Here is an 18,376-nt window from a genome sequence, read left to right as displayed (position 1 = left end):
CTTCACCCTAATTTGCTCCAGATGTGCCGTACTACTATGGCTGACCCTGAAACAACACATTTCACTGCACCTATCTGGTGTATGTGACAATACAATATATAGCTTTTATTTATTTTTTTGCAATAACTGTGTAAAACTTTAGGAGCTTGTTTCCGCCACTGCATCTGCTAGGGCTGTTATGATAGCTGTTATCGAGTTTGGCAATCGACTGCTCGGGCGATTGTCATCGGTTCTGTTCCACTGGTCTCAAAGCATCTCCGGAAGCCCAAGCTACACCAGGGATGGAACTTTGAGCTTGAGTTGCTTTGAGCAAAAGTGTCTTGAGACTCAAAAGAGTGCTTTTGATAGAACTTGGCTCTGTGTTGTGGACAGGGGCTTGGAGCTACTCTCAAAATACACTCAGTGTTCCACAGATGTGGAGCTCTGAACAACCAACTCTGGGTTGTGCGGAATAATGTAACCCTCTCCTGAGTCTCAGTGTGGGCTTTAAAGACTAGCTCAGCCTCCAGAGGGTTCAGCCTCCATCAAAGAGGCCTGTTGTCCTCTTGGACTAAAATGCCCTTGGCTGCATTGCTCTGCCCTGGCACAAGGGGGCTACGCTTGTGTCTGGGGCCCTGCTAAAGGTTTTTGAGGGGCTAGGCCTAAATGTTCTCACTGGATTATAACATATTTGTGGGAAATAGTTGGGCCTCCGGCCAAGTGTCTTATCAAAAGAAGTGAGGAGAACAACATAACTTTCATCTTATCTGACAAAGGAATCCATTAGAGGTTCACAACCTAAAGTAATTTGTGGCCCCTTGCCCACTTCTTTCTCAGAGACCCCCCACACTTGATATTTTTGTGATTATGTAAAAAAAAATTCACCCAGTAGTCTTTGACAGTTGTGTGGTGTAGCTGTACTCTCGGGTTTACGTTGACCTCAAGGTTTGTTATACCTCTATTATGGTCAAACATGTTATAAAAGCCAAACAGACTACTGCCTCTGCTTCAGGCCAGGGCCCTTGGCCAATCAGCTTCTCCCAGCCCCAGGGCAGTTAGGCCCAGTGTCTTCTTCCCTGGCTCCTAACACCTCACTGCACCAACATTCCAATCAAACCTCCAGGACTAACTGACCCTCCGGCACCCACCCTCGCCATGGAAATGCACTCCCAGCAGGCCACACACTGCTGTCAAAACCCGGGGAGTCCTCAGAAAATATGAAAGACGAATGAAGTAGTGGGACACACACACACACACACACAAACTCACAGTTGGTTTTGTACCTTTGACCAAGATACCCTGGTTCTATGAATAATAGATTTCAGAGGTTTCTGTTGAGTTGTATATTAAAGGTGGCTTTTCTTCCCTCCAAAACCTGATGTTCAGTACTTGTACTTGAATAAAACTATTAAAGGGTTTCATATTTTAAGCATGTCCTGAAATTATATTCAGCATTAAACAAAACACATAATTTGGCTTGCGTGTGGGTGGTGGGAGGGTAGCACAAGGAAACATTTCCTTCTAAATTTAAAGAGGCAAACAAGACAGCTATTTGTACAGGGTAATAGTTTCTCTGCGCTCCCTCAAACAAATCTTGGCATAATCGGTAGTAGGGCCAGGAGGCAGAATTCCCCAAAGACAAGGAAAATCAGTTTCAAATAGAAAAACAACTTTTGAATCAATTTGAATCAAACCAAATACTGTTACTTTTGCAATACTTACCATGCCATATCTGTGAAAGCGGTTCTCTATTGTACTGTTGTGACTCACCCTTCCTCTCTCCTCTTCCTCAGGTCATCCTCATCCTGACCAAGTACTACCACGGTGACTCCAGCAAGGTTCTGGAGAGCTCCCTCTGGAGGTAGGATCAAAAGGCTGTGTGTCTGTTTGTTTATGTGTTTGTTTATGTTATGTCTGCACCAAAGCCCTGTCCACCTATCAGGACAGTTACACACTGTGAGGTTAAAGGGTTGTGGGTTGATTTATCTCGTTGCTGTGCTTCTCAGAAGACACCGTGGCACTGAGTACAGACAGAACAGAGTGGAAGAAAGACGAAACTTCAGCGGGCGTGAGAGGGGGCATCTGTTTGGACAGATAGCATATCAGCGTGGCACAGGCCAAGACAGTGTATTTCATGTAATTCGTTACATTTGTAACTGATACAAAAAACTGTAACTTTAATCTGTTACGTTACCTGCAAAAATTTTGTAATCAGATTACAGATACTTTTGAAAAACTAGATGATTTTTTTCTACGATCACTTTTTAAATTCAGAAAGGATGTTTCAAAAAAAGTAATTTGACACCTTTCTCAATGACATTCAAATCAGCATTGAAAAAAGGCTCAAGTTTAAAGGAAAACTCCTCCCAAAAACTATATTTTGGTACTTGTTTCATTAGTCCATTGATGATATATTCCCAAAATGTTTTGCATGTCAGCAGTCAAGTTTTCAAGATATATAACTTTAAAAATGCATCATACAGGCCAGATTTCTGTATTTTGAAAGTTGCATATCTTGAAAACTTGATTGCTGACATGCAAAACATTTAGGGTATATCAACAGCAGACTAATGAAACAAATACCAAAAGATAGTTTTTGGGTGGAGTTTTCCTTTAAGTTTGTTCCACCTTAAGGAGTCTGACCACAAGTCAGAGACCACTATGATGACACAGCAAATGCATTTGATGGATCTCGGGGAAAGAGCAGGAATAGGCTTTTGTAGGCAACAGTCCAAGCTATGTCTTCCAGTGGTGCGACTGCTGTTGGCATCCAAAGATTATCCTACTTTAATAAATGCTTGGCGGTAATGATGACAGCAGTGGTGTAGCCTACGGGCGATACGGATATCACTTATTATTGACATCTACATAGCGCATTGATGTGAATCACACTGCTGCTCTCTCATTTAGCTATTTGTGCCATATGGCTTGTGGTTGTTGTGGATGGCTGTTCACAAATGTATATGTGTATTTTAACCCAATAACGGTTTAATTGAAAAAGTTGAAACTGCTGTTTTTGCGACAGCCAGTGAAAAATGCGCTCTTGCAACAGCTGAATAGTGCGGATCCCAGCCTATGGAATAAAACGTTTGAGGGAGTTCCTCCCGTAGAATTAGTTCCTCCCATATAATTACTAATAATTGAATACGATCTCTATAATTCCTCCCTTCTAAACTCTTTTGTGGTATTGTGCTCCATACTGTCACAAACTAGTTTAAATTTAAGACCACAAGTGGGGCTTTTATTGCTCAATATAATTTGGGCAAATAATAACCATAGGCCCAATGGACACACACAAACCGGCACACTTTTGATAGACTTAAACAGAGGCACATTATTGAGATATCAGTGTCACCAACAAAAACATAATCAATAGGCCTATAGCAAATGCAGCATATGGCATACATTCTTCACATGCAAATAGTACTTTTCGGTAGTGCTCAAAGCATGCCATTCCATGAGAGCAGCATTTATTTTTCAACTTGAAGCAATGAGCCCAATCAGTTCTCCATGACAACAAAAATAATAAACAATTGAGTAGACTAATAAGTCCTTAGTTTTTGGGTTATGCTGCTCAGGTAAAACAATTAGGCTATTCTATATTTCAAAGTCCTATTCTTGAAGATCAGGGGTTATTACATTATTTGCAATGACTGGAAATCTGACAGACTTTGTTTTTTAATTTAAATCTATAGCCTAATATTAGTATCTGTAGTAGATAGCAATGGGTTAGAAGCCTACATAACCAACCCATAAAGTCAAATGCAACATCCATTTATGGCCAGCTATGTAAAATCTAACATTGATTTTAACCTGCAATAGATGTCGTTCAATTGGTGATATTCATTTTTGGCTTCTTCTAATGCCTCTTAAGGGGAAAGTAATCAAAAAAGCAATTAGATTACAATATTGAGTTTGGGTAATCCAAAAGTTACGTAACTGATTCCAATTTTGGACAGGTAACTAGTAACTGTAACAGATTACATTTAGAATGTAACCTACCCAACCCTGGTCACGACTGGGCCTGACGGGCAGAACCTGACGGGCAGAACAGAGCAGCCTCTAATAGAACTGCCCAGACGGCAATGACACTTTCCTCAATGTTTCAAACCTAGAGCACGAGCTCAGAACCAATCACTCCCACACATACATTTAGGTATTCTAGATCATAAACCATCAGGGTCCCAGTTATAAGGACACTGGGTAGAGAAAGAAAGCCGTCGAGAAATCTGCCACAAACATTGAATGTGTCTCATGGAAGTACTTTAATTAATTCCCGTCGCCTCACTCTGGGTTCTCTACACTTCAAAGTGCTGGCCGCTCATTAATTGTGACTGCCTGTTTCTCTCTAGAAGCCAAATGAATAATGTACATATTTCCAACCTGCTCCATTTTGATGTTTTAATTGTTGTTACTCATGAATAATGATTTCATTTTCATCATGACAAACCAGTCTGGTGGGAAAAAGAGATGTAGGAATGTAAACTAACTCAAATTTCACCCAAAAATCTGGCATATACACTGGACGTCGTTAGCCTTTCTTTGTCATGGTCCGTAGCGGTGAAGACAATTAGCATGTTTTTGTAAGGCACTAAAATGGCCGCCATGGTGTTGTTGTGCTATTATGATGTGTGGGCATCGGTTTTCTTGTCAGCTCCATAATGGCTGCACCACCACCGCCACTGTCCTTGAGCCTGGACTTTATTATTAGAGCAGCTTTAATATTGCAGATAGATTGTGTCTTCCATCAATGTAATTGTCTGCATAATTTCCAATCCCCCATATATACAGTGGGGAAAAAAAGTATTTAGTCAGCCACCAATTGTGCAAGTTCTCCCACTTAAAAAGATGAGAGAGGCCTATAATTTTCATCATAGGTACACATCAACTATGACAGACAAAATGAGAAAAACAAATCCAGAAAATCACATTGTAGGATTTGTAATGAATTTATTTGCAAATTATGGTGGAAAATAAGTATTTGGTCACCTACAAACAAGCAAGATTTCTGGCTCTCACAGACCTGTAACTTCTTCTTTAAGAGGCTCCTCTGTCCTCCACTCGTTACCTGTATTAATGGCACCTGTTTGAACTTGTTATCAGTATAAAAGACACCTGTCCACAACCTCAAACAGTCACACTCCAAACTCCACTATGGCCAAGACCAAAGAGCTGTCAAAGGACACCAGAAACAAAATTGTAGACCTGCACCAGGCTGGGAAGACTGAATCTGCAATAGGTAAGCAGCTTGGTTTGAAGAAATCAACTGTGGGAGCAATTATTAGGAAATGGAAGACATACAAGACCACTGATAATCTCCCTCGATCTGGGGCTCCACGCAAGATCTCACCCCGTGGGGTCAAAATGATCACAAGAACGGTGAGCAAAAATCCCAGAACCACATGGGGGGACCTAGTGAATGACCTGCAGAGAGCTGCGACCAAAGTAACAAAGCCTACCATCAGTAACACACTACGCCGCCAGGGACTCAAATCCTGCAGTGCCAGACGTGTCCCCCTGCTTAAGCCAGTACATGTCCAGGCCCGTCTGAAGTTTGCTAGAGTGCATTTGGATGATCCAGAAGAGGATTGGGAGAATGTCATATGGTCAGATGAAACCAAAATATAACTTTTTGGTAAAAACTCAACTCGTCGTGTTTGGAGGACAAAGAATGCTGAGTTGCATCCAAAGAACACCATACCTACTGTGAAGCATGGGGGTGGAAACATCATGCTTTGGGGCTGTTTTTCTGCAAAGGGACCAGGACGACTGATCCGTGTAAAGGAAAGAATGAATGGGGCCATGTATCGTGAGATTTTGAGTGAAAACCTCCTTCCATCAGCAAGGGCATTGAAGATGAAACGTGGCTGGGTCTTTCAGCATGACAATGATCCCAAACACACCGCCCGGGCAATGAAGGAGTGGCTTCGTAAGAAGCATTTCAAGGTCCTGGAGTGGCCTAGCCAGTCTCCAGATCTCAACCCCATAGAAAATCTTTGGAGGGAGTTGAAAGTACGTGTTGCCCAGCGACAGCCCCAAAACATCATTGCTCTAGAGGAGATCTGCATGGAGGAATGGGCCAAAATACCAGCAACAGTGTGTGAAAACCTTGTGAAGACTTACAGAAAACGTTTGACCTGTGTCATTGCCAACAAAGGGTATATAACAAAGTATTGAGAAACTTTTGTTATTGACCAAATACTTATTTTCCACCATAATTTGCAAACAAATTCATTGAAAATCCTACAATGTGATTTTCTGGAGAAAAAAAATCTCATTTTGTCTGTCATAGTTGACGTGTACCTATGATGAAAATTACAGGCCTCTCTCATCTTTTTAAGTGGGAGAACTTGCACAATTGGTGGCTGACTAAATACTTTTTTCCCCCACTGTATATATATATTTTTTGTAAATATATACAGGGCATTCGGAAGATATTCACACTCTCATCAATCTACACACAATACCCCATAATGATGAAGTGATAACAGGTTTTTAGAAATGTTTGCAAATTTAATAAAAATAAAAAACAGAAATACCTTATTTACATAAGTATTTGGACCCATTGCTATGAGACTTGAAATTGAGCTCAGGTGCATCCTGTTTTGTCACGAGAATTTTGTTATCTCAATGGTTGAAGTCAACTACTTCTTAAATGTGGTCCTCTGTAGCTCAGCTGGTAGAGCACGGCGCTTGTAACGCCAAGGTAGTGGGTTCGATCCCCGGGACCACCCATACACAAAAATGTATGCACGCATGACTGTAAGTCGCTTTGGATAAAAGCGTCTGCTAAATGGCATATTATTATTATTATTATTATTAAATCTTTGAATAATTCCCAAAAGGTTGTAAATCTCTTAGTTTGAATAAATTAAACAAAGACCCAATTCTGCAATGTTCAGCATGTTTATTCATGAGAGCGCTCTGCAACAAAATGGTAGTACAATCTTTTTATATACACACGTCAGAGGAAAAATCCCACCCCGCTTTAGGCGGGCTGTATTTTTCCACCGTACACATCTTGTAAACTCACACCTGGGTTTAGCTCATGTGATTTCCCTCTGCTGTCCTGACCATCAGGTCACACACACACACACACACACACACACACACACACACACACACACACACACACACACAAACACATGTTCTTATCATAGTCTACTCCTTGCTCGGGTAGGCTGCATTTTTTTTGTTATCGCTGTTCTCACAATATCCTGCAAGCCTTTTTTCACTCCCCTTTCCCTGTGTGTTTTGGGAACCAGTCTCCTGTTATTGGTTTCAATTGTTTTGCACTTCTGCTTGCCTAATTACAAGACACAAATATTCTGTTGCTGGGATATAAACACATTTGATTAACTCTCTAAGCTCTGATTTGGAAAGGCACACACCTCTATATAAGGTCCCACAGTTGACATTGCATGTCAAAGCAACAACCAAGCCATGAGGTCGAAGGAAAACCGTCGGTAGAGATCCGAGACAGGATGGTGTCGAAGCACAGATCTGGGTAAGGGTACCAAAAATGTCTTCAGCATTGAAAGTCCCCAAGAACACAGTGGCCTCCATAATTCTTAAATGGAAGAAGTTTGGAACCACCAAGACTCTTCCTAGAGCTGGCCTCCCGGCCAAACTGAGCAATTGGGGGAGAAGGGCCTTGGTCAGGGAGGTTACCAAGAACCCAATGGTCAATCTGACAGAGCTCCAGAGTTCCTCTGTGGAGATGGGAGAACCTTCCAGAAGGACAACCATCTCTGCAGCACTCCACCAATCAGGCATTTATGGTAGAGTGGCCAGACGGAAGTCACTCCTCAGTTAAAGGCACATGACAGCCCGCTTGGAGTTTGCCAAAAGGCACCTAAAGACTCTCAGACCATAAAAAACAAGGTTCTCTGGTCTGATGAAACCAAGATTGAACTCTTTGGCCTGAATGCCAAGCGTCACATCTGGAGGAAACCTGGCACCATCCCTACGGTAAAGCATGGTGGTGGCAGCATCATGCTGTGGGGATGTTTTTCAGCGGCAGGGACTGGGAGACTAGTCAGGAACGAGGGAAAGATAAACGAAGCAAATTACAGAGAGATCCTTGATGAAAACCTGCTCCAGAGCGCTTAGGATCTCAGACTGGGGCGAAGGTTCACCTTCCAACAGGACAACGACCCTAAGCACACAGCCAAGACAATGCAGGAGTGGCTTCGGGACAAGTCTCTGAATGTCCTTGAGTGGCCCAGCCAGAGACCGGACTTGAACCCGAATGAACATCTCTGGAGAGACCTGAAAATAGCTGTGCAGCGACGCTCCCCATCCAACCTGACAGAGCTTGAGAGGATCTGCAGAGAAGAATGGGAGACACTCCCCAAGTACAGGTGTGCCAAGCTTGTAGTGTCATACCCAAGAAGACTCGAGGCTGTAATTGCTGCCAAAAGTGCTTCAACAAAGTACTGATTAAAGGGTCTGAATACTTATGTAAATGTTATATTTCAGTTTTTGTTTTTATACATTTGCCAACATTTCTAAAAACCTGTTTATGCTTTGTCATTATGGTGTATTGTGTGTAGAAAAAAAAACGATTTTATCAATTTTAGAATAAGGCTGTAACGTAACAAAATGTGGAAAAAGTCAAGGGGTCTGAATACTTTCCGAATGCACTGTATTTGATGGTTCGACCACATTCTGTGCCCTATCAACACTTTTTTTTACTTTTGATGCCAGCGAGAATGACATAAGAATGTAGTCAAGAAGACTAGCTTGATTGAGCCTCCGCCATGTATATCTCACTAGGTCAGGATATTTAAGCCTCCATATATCCACTAGTTCCAATATATCCATGATTTCATTATTTCCTTAAGTGCATGAGGGTGATAGTTTTTAGTGTGATTTCCTTTAAGGTCCATTGAGGTATTTAAAACCGTATTATAATCTCCCACCATAATAATAGAGTCTTGTATTGCTTGTAGACTTGATAAATTACTATATATATTTTAAAAGAAGCGTTGGTCATCATTATTTGGACCGTATTTACCATAATGAGATACACGTTTCAATTCTATTTATCATAGTATATGTTTGTAAACGTACCATTAAAAAGTACCATAATGATTGCGTGTCCATGATTTACCAGCTTTACCATGATATTTGCACTGCTACTGAGTAAACCTCCAATTGTTCTCCACTATTCCACCCGCTAAAACCTCCCCCCATCCCAAGTTGGGTTGTCATCCCAGTGACTGGCAGACCACCCCTGTCCATCTGGATCCTACAGCCTTTGAGAGATTGGGACCCATCCTTTAAAAAGAGCACACAGTGCCACCCACAGAACAGAAGTAGATTCATTACCAAATGTATTTCCAATGGCCTCACCTCGATTGTATTGTATACAGTTATACAAATAATACTGTATTTAAAAAATCTTCCATATGTTAATTTATTTCCACAACAAACTAATACTATGCGTAATAATGTAGGCAGTTCATACGAAGGACTGTTACCTATAACCAGGTGTTTAGCTTGTTCGGGAGAAAGATGTCGGTGTCCGGGACGTGGCGGGTTTTCCCTTTGTAATCCATGATTGTCTGTAGACCCTGCCACATGTCTCGTGTCTGAGCCATTGAATTGCGACTCCACTTTGTCTCTGTACTGACGTTTTGCCTGTATGATTGCCTTACAGAGGGAATAACTACACTGTTTGTATTCAACCATATTCCCAGTCACCTTGCCGTGGTTAAATGTGGTGGTTCGCACTTTCAGTTTTGCGCGAATGCTGCCATGTATCCATGGTTTTGGGTTTGGGTAGGTTTTAATAGTCACAGTGGGAACAACATCCCCTATACACTTCCTGATGAACTCAGAGGCAACCCGGAGCATATCCCAATCCGTGTGATCAAAACAATCTTGAAGCATGGATTCTGATTGGTCAGATCAGCGTTGAATCGACCTTAGCACGGGTACTTCCTGTTTGAGTTTCTGACTATAGGAAGGGAGGAGCAGAATCGTGATCTGATTTGCCGAAGGGAGGGCGGGGGAGGGCCTTGTAGCCATCCCGGAAGGGGGAGTAACAATGATAGAGAGTTTTTTAAACGCGAGTACAACAGGCAATGTGTTGATAGAACTTCGGTAGCTTTTTCCTCAAATATGCTTTGTTAAAATCCCCAGCTACAATAAATGCGGCCTCAGGATATTAGCAAGTAATATACTCGGAAGCGGTGGATGGTGTGCACGCCTCCTGAGTCGGACTAGAAGTCCCCTTCCGAATACCTCTTCTCTGCCGACGGCGTATTGGAGCAGCCTCTGGGATAAGTTCAATTGTGCTGGGGGGTACGAACAAGGGATACAATTCGGGAAAGTCGTATTTCTGTCCGTACTCACACACACACACTCACATACACTCATACACACTCCCCACCCTTCCCCCACAAGCTCAGATGTTCAACAGTTGGTTCATCCCCGAGCCCAACTCAAGAGAAGACTTGATGTGCGAATGCATATACAGATATACAGTGGAGAGAACAAGTATTTGATACACTGCCGATTTTGCAGGTTTTCCTACTTACAAAGCATGTAGAGGTCTGTAATTTTTATCATAGGTACACTTAAACTGTGAGAGACGGAATCTAAAACAAAAATCCAGAAAATCACATTGTATGATTTTTAAGTAATTAATTTGCATTTTATTGCATGACATAAGTATTTGATACATCAGAAAAGCAGAACTTAATATTTGGTACAGAAACCTTTGTTTGCAATTACAGAGATCATACGTTTCCTGTAGGTCTTGACCAGGTTTGCACACACTGCAGCAGGGATTTTGGCCCACTCCTCCATACAGACCTTCTCCAGATCCTTCAGGTTTCGGGGCTGTCGCTGGGCAATACGGACTTTCAGCTCCCTCCAAAGATTTTCTATTGGGTTCAGGTTTGGAGACCGGCTAGGCCACTCCAGGACCTTGAGATGCTTCTTACAGAGCCACTCCTTAGTGGCCCTGGCTGTGTGTTTTGGGTCGTTGTCATGCTGGAAGACCCAGCCACGACCCATCTTCAATGCTCTTACTGAGGAAAGGAGGTTGTTGGCCAAGATCTCGCGATACATGGCCCCATCCATCCTCCCCTCAATATGGTACAGTCGTCCTGTCCCGTTTGCAGAAAAGCATCCCCAAAGAATGATGTTTCCACCTCCATGCTTCACGGTTGGGATGGTGTTCTTAGGGTTGTACTCATCCTTCTTCTTCCTCCAAACACGGCGAGTGGAGTTTAGACCAAAAAGCTCTATTTTTGTCTCATCAGACCACATGACCTTCTCCCATTCCTCCTCTGGATCATCCAGATGGTCATTGGCAAACTTCAGATGGGCCTGGACATGCGCTGGCTTGAGCAGGGGGACCTTGCGTGTGCTTCAGGATTTTAATCCATGACGGCATAGTGTGTTACTAATGGTTTTCTTTGAGACTGTGGTCCCAGCTCTCTTCAGGTCATTGACCAGGTCCTGCCGTGTAGTTCTGGGCTGATCCCTCACCTTCCTCATGATCATTGATGCCCCACGAGGTGAGATCTTGCTTGGAGCTCCAGACCGAGGGTGATTGACCGCCATCTTGAACTTCTTCCATTTTCTAATAATTGCACCAACAGTTGTTCCCTTCTCACCAAGCTGCTTGCCTATTGTCCTGTAGCCCATCCCAGCCTTGTGCAGGTCTACAATTTTATCCCTGATGTCCTTACACAGCTCTCTGGTCTTGGCCATTGTGGAGAGGTTAGAGTCTGTTTGATTGAGTGTGTGGACAGGTGTCTTATACAGGTAACGAGTTCAAACAGGTGCAGTTAATACAGGTAATGAGTGGAGAACAGGAGAGCTTCTTAAAGAAAAACTAACAGGTCTGTGAGAGCCGGAATTTTTACTGGTTGGTAGGTGATCAAATACTTATGTCATGCAATAAAATGCAAATTAATTACTTAAAAATCATACAATGTGATTTTCTGGATTTTTGTTTTAGATTCCGTCTCTCACAGTTGAAGTGTACCTATGATAAAAATTACAGACCTCTACATGCTTTGTAAGTAGGATAACCTGCAATATCGGCAGTGTATCAAATACTTGTTCTCCCCACTGTAGCTGTTTGAGAAGGCATGCAACATTTTGCAAGAATGGGGAGATTTTATTAACCAATGTCAAGTCCTAGCTGATGGAGCTCAGATACACCCCCTTCCCCTGAAACACACATATGCTGGTCCCCCGTTGTGACCATGTTCCCGAGCATCTCTGTGCTGTCAGACCTTTTGATTATTTTGTGCCACCAGGGCCACAATAATCTGTCCCCGCTCTGATTGTCCGACTCTGAGTGACCCCCTCCCAATGGGTTACTGCAGCTAGTGTTGCCAGCACTTCCACAACTTGGGTGGGGGCACCCCACCGGAATTCCTTGTATATTATGCTCACCCATCCAGGGGCTTTGGCTTTGTTGGACCAACACTGCTAGGCAGGCGCAGACTCTTGAGGTGGCGGTGCTGCTTTACTGGGTCTTGGGTGCGTATAGGCTACTTGCAGTTACTTGCAGTAGGCCAATAAAACAGATAACGACTTCTCCTTAGTGTATGGGTTGCTCAGGTGGGTGTCTAGGGTATAGGGTTGGGGGACCGTTCCATCATGATAGGACAATAAATAAATATTTATAATTTATTTTAAAATGTTTTTCCCATATCTGCACAAAATGTCAAGCTCTCTCTCTGTCACAACTCCTGCTCGGAGACACACATGGCATTTGCAACAATTTTCCTTGAGCCTGGACTTTGTTGTCCTTAAGCTCGGGATCAAACAGGGAAGATGATGCGGATGATGAATGGGCTCAGAACCTTACTCTGTCAGGTGGTGTGAATCAAGATGCCCGGCGATGCATGGTGTTGCTCTGGAGGAAAGCTGAGGAGACAAGAGAGAGGAACTTCTGTAAGGCTTCTGGGTCAGTGAGTTTAGACCCATGTCATCTGACATTGGCTTGCATTTGGAGTTCTGTGGACTTGCTTGAAAGTTGGTGGTGATTTTTTGGTGTGGGCTACATCAACCACTACAAGGTGAAATGAGATCGATTGATAGATCTGGTTGGCGTCTGTCTGTCTGTTTACCCCTCCCTTACTCCCTCTGTATTTCTTGTCAGTTCTCCTAAATTGGAAAAGTTCTGTGAGGAACTCAAGCATGTCGGCCACAAACTGTCCCTGTACTTTCCTATGACTCAGATGAAAGCTAAAGTATCTGCAGCAGTGGTGACCCCAGCATTTTCTGTCTCAGTCATTCCCGGATTCTGGAGGGGAGAAGCGGTCCCATGTTTTTTCAATCAGGATTAAGCCAGAACAGATAATGGGTTTGTGGTGTGGGACAATGCTATGTGAACTGGGCTCTGAAGAGATGGAGTCTGCGGTTGCTCACAGTTTCATTGCCTTAATTTGGTTAGTTCTTAGAGAATATCAAAGGTGATTGATCTATTACAGATAGTCTCGCTTAGGCACAGCCGATGAGAACCGAAATATTGATCATTATAAGTGCAGCACTTCTTGCTGGTCAATTATAGTCTTCCGAAGAATGTGTCTATGCCTTAGCTACATTTCCCTGCTGAAACAACTCTGTGTAAAACCAGTCTGTTTCTGGTTATGGTCAGATAAGACAAAGTTGGAAAAGATAGGGACAAACAAAGTGTGTACTGCTTCACTGTAGCTTATGGGATTTGGTTTCGCGCTTGTGTCTCCCAGTGTTCTTTCTTCTTCATGTACTGTGGAGCGTTGGCTTTCTCCAGAGCTCTGGCATAAGCCATGTGGGTTTAATGCTCTGTCTCTGACTCCAATAACCTTGGCATTGAATCTGTTATAGCTGTCCCAGGATCACCAGCTATAACATAGAATGGCTCTCTTTGTCATCCGAAGGGGGGAAATACTGTGTGTTTACTATGATATTGAGGCAATGTCAACCAACCTAGGATGTTTATATCCAAAAGGTATTTCACAGTTTGTATTTGAATTAAATAAGACAGAGTATGTGCTTTTCCTTGTATAGGAACATTTTACGATTGCTCAATATGGGCCTAGAGACCTACCAAGTGGAGGGTTATAGCTTACCAATCACATCTATATTGAGATGGCAATATGAACAACAGGCCTGCTATTTCCCTACCACACACACTTATTTCGCAATCTCTCGCTCTCTCCCCTTGCTTTATTGATTCTGTCAGAGACGGGGACAGAAGAAAGAGAGGGAAAAGAGATTCAGATTAAGGAAAGAGAGAAACAAAGGGGAGAAGACAGTGATGGAGAGAGGAATAGAGGAATAGAAGAATAGAGGAAGTGTGCATGGGAGGACCGTGATCAATGTCTGAAGTGTGCCCCATACTGTTGTGCCTGAGGGGACCCTGGGGGTATGCTCTCTCTCTCTCTCTCCCCATTTTTTCTCTCATTCTCCCTCCCTCTCTCCCTTCCTCCCTCTCTCTATGTGACCCCCGCCCTGCCACAGTGGAGGGTAAAAGGAGACGCAGCAGGCTGGCACTGGTCAATAATTGATGTGATCGCCGTGGCGATGATGATGCTGTTGTTGTTCCTGTGTGTTCTGCTTTAAATCAAGTGGTTGTGCACGGTCAGGGGGCCAGACCTCAAGGTGAGAGGGGAAACGCCGGACGTTTACATACCACATGCCCTCACCGTGTGTGTGCACGTGTTTGTGTGTATTTGGACAAACTAGCTTGCTTGTGTGTGTGTATGTGCGTATGTGCATGTGCATGTGCCGTTGAGGGAGCATTCACCTTACCGTGAACCTCGGAACCCTTTTTGAGTGTGTTTCCCCACACTCCTTCCCTTCAGTTTACCCCCAGAACCTCTGGTGTGCTTTTAGTTCCTGGCACAAGTTCTTACTGCTCGGAAGTCCTTAGCAAGAGACCTCACTACACTCTCCTATAGCTGTTCTAGAAATAGTTTGCGTCCAAAATGGCTCCCTATATTCCCTATTTAAGTAGTGCACTTTATAGGGAATAGGGAGGCATTTGGGATTTACCCCATGTCTATAACAGCTGCAGGGGCCCCCATATCCAGAGATCCAGACTTCAGCTGTGGTCTCACTGTCCCTATCATCTCCAATGATGAATTAGCATGTCAGAGTCTCTGTGCTATCATTGCTATCAATCATCATATGGTTGAGGCATGTTAACATTTGTCTTCATCTGCCCAGACTCTTCAGCTAGAGAGACAGGAAAAAGCAATAGCCTGAGTCACTCTATTGTACTGTACAATACGGTACCCCCACACCAGCTGGTAAACCCCTTAGCCTTACTGTATGTACATACAGGAAGTCAAATGAAATGTTGGTAATCCAAATGGACACAGCACCATGGTGGCATTGTAGCCTGGGTGTTTTTTTTTTATCTCATGGGGGAATAACCTGTATAAATAAAGGTAAAGTAACTGTCCAGTGTTTCCAGATTTCTATGAAATATGACCTATAATTAATTACAATTTAAGTTAAATAGTTTTCCTTCCAAATTGAAATGATGTTAAAAAGCAGCTTTTCTGTGTTGGAATGGTGTGGGCGTACCCCAACAACAGAATGGTGTGGGCGTATACTGGTCATAGAAAATATTCATACGATTAGACCGCTGATTGTCCAGCTCAAACAAAATAGCAAGCATTTCTGAAACAAGTTTGAGGTGGGTTTTTTAAAGTGTTTTTTCCCCAATTCATGCTTTGGCCACAAAGGTGCTATCTAGAACCTAAAAGGGTTTTTCGGCTGTCCCCACTGGAGAACCCTTTGGAGAACCCTTTTTGGTTCCAGGTAGAACCATTTTGGTTCCAGGCAGAACCCTATTGGGTTCCATGTTGAACCCTTTCCCCAAAGGGTTCTACATGGAACCCAAAAGAGTTCTAACCTGGAACCAAAAGGTGTTCGACCTGGAACCAAAAAGGGTTATCCTATGTGAAAAGTTGAAGAACCCTTTTGGAACCCTTTTTTTAGTGTAGGACAAGTCAACAACATTATGAACTTTTAAAAGTGAAATTTTCACTGAATACTTCACTTTAAATGAAGAAGAAAGTGACACATATCGACACTTACAATACAGTACTTGAATGGCTGTGACTGGTTGGCGTGAGTAAGGAGCTGGGGTTTGGATCGTGTGTTTGGGGATGGGAGATTTGTTGCTGCCTTAGTGAGAGGGGATGTCAAACCTGAGTGTGTGTTGACAGAGTCACTCTGAAGACTTCGCTGCCTTGAGGTGAGCCACATGCAAAACCCTCTGGGACGTAAGCCTGTCACACAAGAGCTGAGACAGGCAAGGATTAGGAAACACAGATTCTCTCTCTCACTCTCTCTCTCTCTCTCTCTCTCTTTCTCCCTCTCTCATTTTCTCACTCCTTGTCTCTCTCCTTGTCTTTCTCCTTGTCTCTCTCCTTGTCTCTCTCCTTGTCTCTCTCCTTGTTTCACTCCTTGTCTCTCTCTCTCTCTCTCTCTCTCTCTGACACACACACATTGACGCACATTCAAAGACTCTCTCTGTGCCGTGCATTTGTATTCATACATACATACAATGAGGGAAAAAAGTATTTGATCCCCTGCTGATTTTGTACGCTTGCCCACTGACAAAGAAATGATCAGTCTATAATTTTAATTGTAGGTTTATTTGAACAGTGAGAGACAGAATAACAACAAAAAAATCCAGAAAAACGCATGTCAAAAATGTTATGAATTGATTAGCATTTTAATGAGGGAAATAAGTATTTGACCCCTCTGCAAAACATGACTTAGTACTTGGTGGCAAAACCCTTGTTGGCAATCAGAGGTCAGACGTTTCTTGTAGTTGGCCACCAGGTTTGCACACATCTCAGTAGGGATTTTGTTCCTCTTTGCAGATCTTCTCCAAGACGTTAAGGTTTCGAGGCTGACGTTTGGCAACTCGAACCTATTCTTACCTCTTTGTTGATAGACATCCATTAAATTGTGTCAATTTTCTGTTTTAGAAATAATTTTAAAAGGGAGAAAGTGCCAAACAACACAGCCATTTGCACAAATATGAAAAGATAAATGCTATTACCATGAAACAATATCAATTTAGATCATACAAGGGAGAAAACGTGTATGTTGTAAATGTTCAGTTAAGTGTCTGCACCTGCTGTTTTCTCAAATTCAAATCCAAATTTTTCAGTTGGGCAGTTAGGTTCCTGCAAGAACCCCCAAGAACTAAGGAGGTTCCTCGATGAACCCCACCTCGTATGGGGTTCTTGGAAGTACCTTTTGGGGGCATTTTTCAGTACCAAGAACCATAAGGTTCTTCAAAGAACTTTGGAGGATCTTAGAAGAACCCTTGTTGAACCCCTAATTTTTAGAGTGTAGAGCTGTAAATCCAAGTCACACACACACGCCTCACACATGTCCTGTCAGTGTGAAAGACCAGCTGGGATTTATAATTCATGTGTTCTTCACACTTCTTTTGTACTGACGACAGGCTAATAGAGAGAGAGAGCACTCACCCCTCCGCCCATCCCCCCCTCCCCCTTCATCAACCCCTTACCCCCCAAACCCCATCCTCTCCCACCAGGGGGCTTCACTCCTTCATAATGTAGGAGAAGATCCTCTGACAGATCCTCATCACACCTACACACTGACACCCTTCATACACACACGCACACACGCATGCACACGCACACACACACACACACAGGTCCACAAAGTGCAATCATGGGACTTGACACATAGACAGCGGGAAAGAGAAAGAAAGAGAGAGACGCCCAGGGCCTCCCTCAGGCACACAACAGTAGGGGGCACACTTCAGACTTGTCACACTCGCGTCTCATCCTCTCTTCTTCTCCCATCACTGTTTCTCTCCTCCCTTCCTCTGCTATCTTTGCTCCTGTGTCTGTCATAATCAATATGATAGTAAGGCCTTTGCTCTCTAGTCACGACCAATTTTTCTCTCTGTCTGATCTTGATGCTTCAAAGTTACGTTCGAGAGGCACACACCCGTATCCATCCCACATTTTAAATGTGGTGAGAATTAGCCATTTCCGTGGCTCAGATCAAGTTTACATAATCACAAAGACACCTTTTCTTTAATAGTTCAAGTAGCCTTCTCTCTTTCTCTCTCTCTCTGTCACACCTCCCTCCTCCCTTGTTCTTTCCATCTCCCACAACTCTGCCCTCATGCTATTCCGCTTACTCGTTCTCTCTCTCTATTTCTCTCTTCTTCCCTATTTCTCCTTCCTTTCTCTCTAATCTTCCTTCCCCCTCTCAGGCCAGATGGTCTCTTTGCTGTAAATAGTTAATCGAGGCGAGCGGCATCGGCTTCCCCATTACACTCAAGTCCTCCATGCATATTTCATAGCCCAGGGAGAGGTAGAGAGGGAGAGAGAGAGACCAAGAGGGAGAGACAGACAGACAGAGTTAGAGAGGG

The 18,376-nt window shown here is 43.2% G+C and overlaps 1 protein-coding gene across 1 annotated transcript in view; it reads left to right on the top strand.

Moving 5' to 3' along the window:
* LOC311113110 (VPS10 domain-containing receptor SorCS2-like) overlaps window positions 1-18,376 on the top strand; it is a gene marked incomplete at both ends in the record, with an annotated part of 337,488 nt that overhangs the window by 89,540 nt on the left and 229,572 nt on the right. The window contains 1 exon segment of the mRNA XM_084156253.1: window positions 1,773-1,840. Within this exon segment, the coding sequence (XP_084012379.1) occupies window positions 1,773-1,840 (68 nt within the window).

This window comes from Coregonus lavaretus (genome assembly GCF_964263955.1).
Source record: "Coregonus lavaretus genome assembly, chromosome: 39".
Classification (NCBI taxonomy): domain Eukaryota; kingdom Metazoa; phylum Chordata; class Actinopteri; order Salmoniformes; family Salmonidae; genus Coregonus; species Coregonus lavaretus.
Note: the sequence above shows the minus strand (reverse complement) of the source record. Positions and strands in the feature narration are given on the sequence as shown.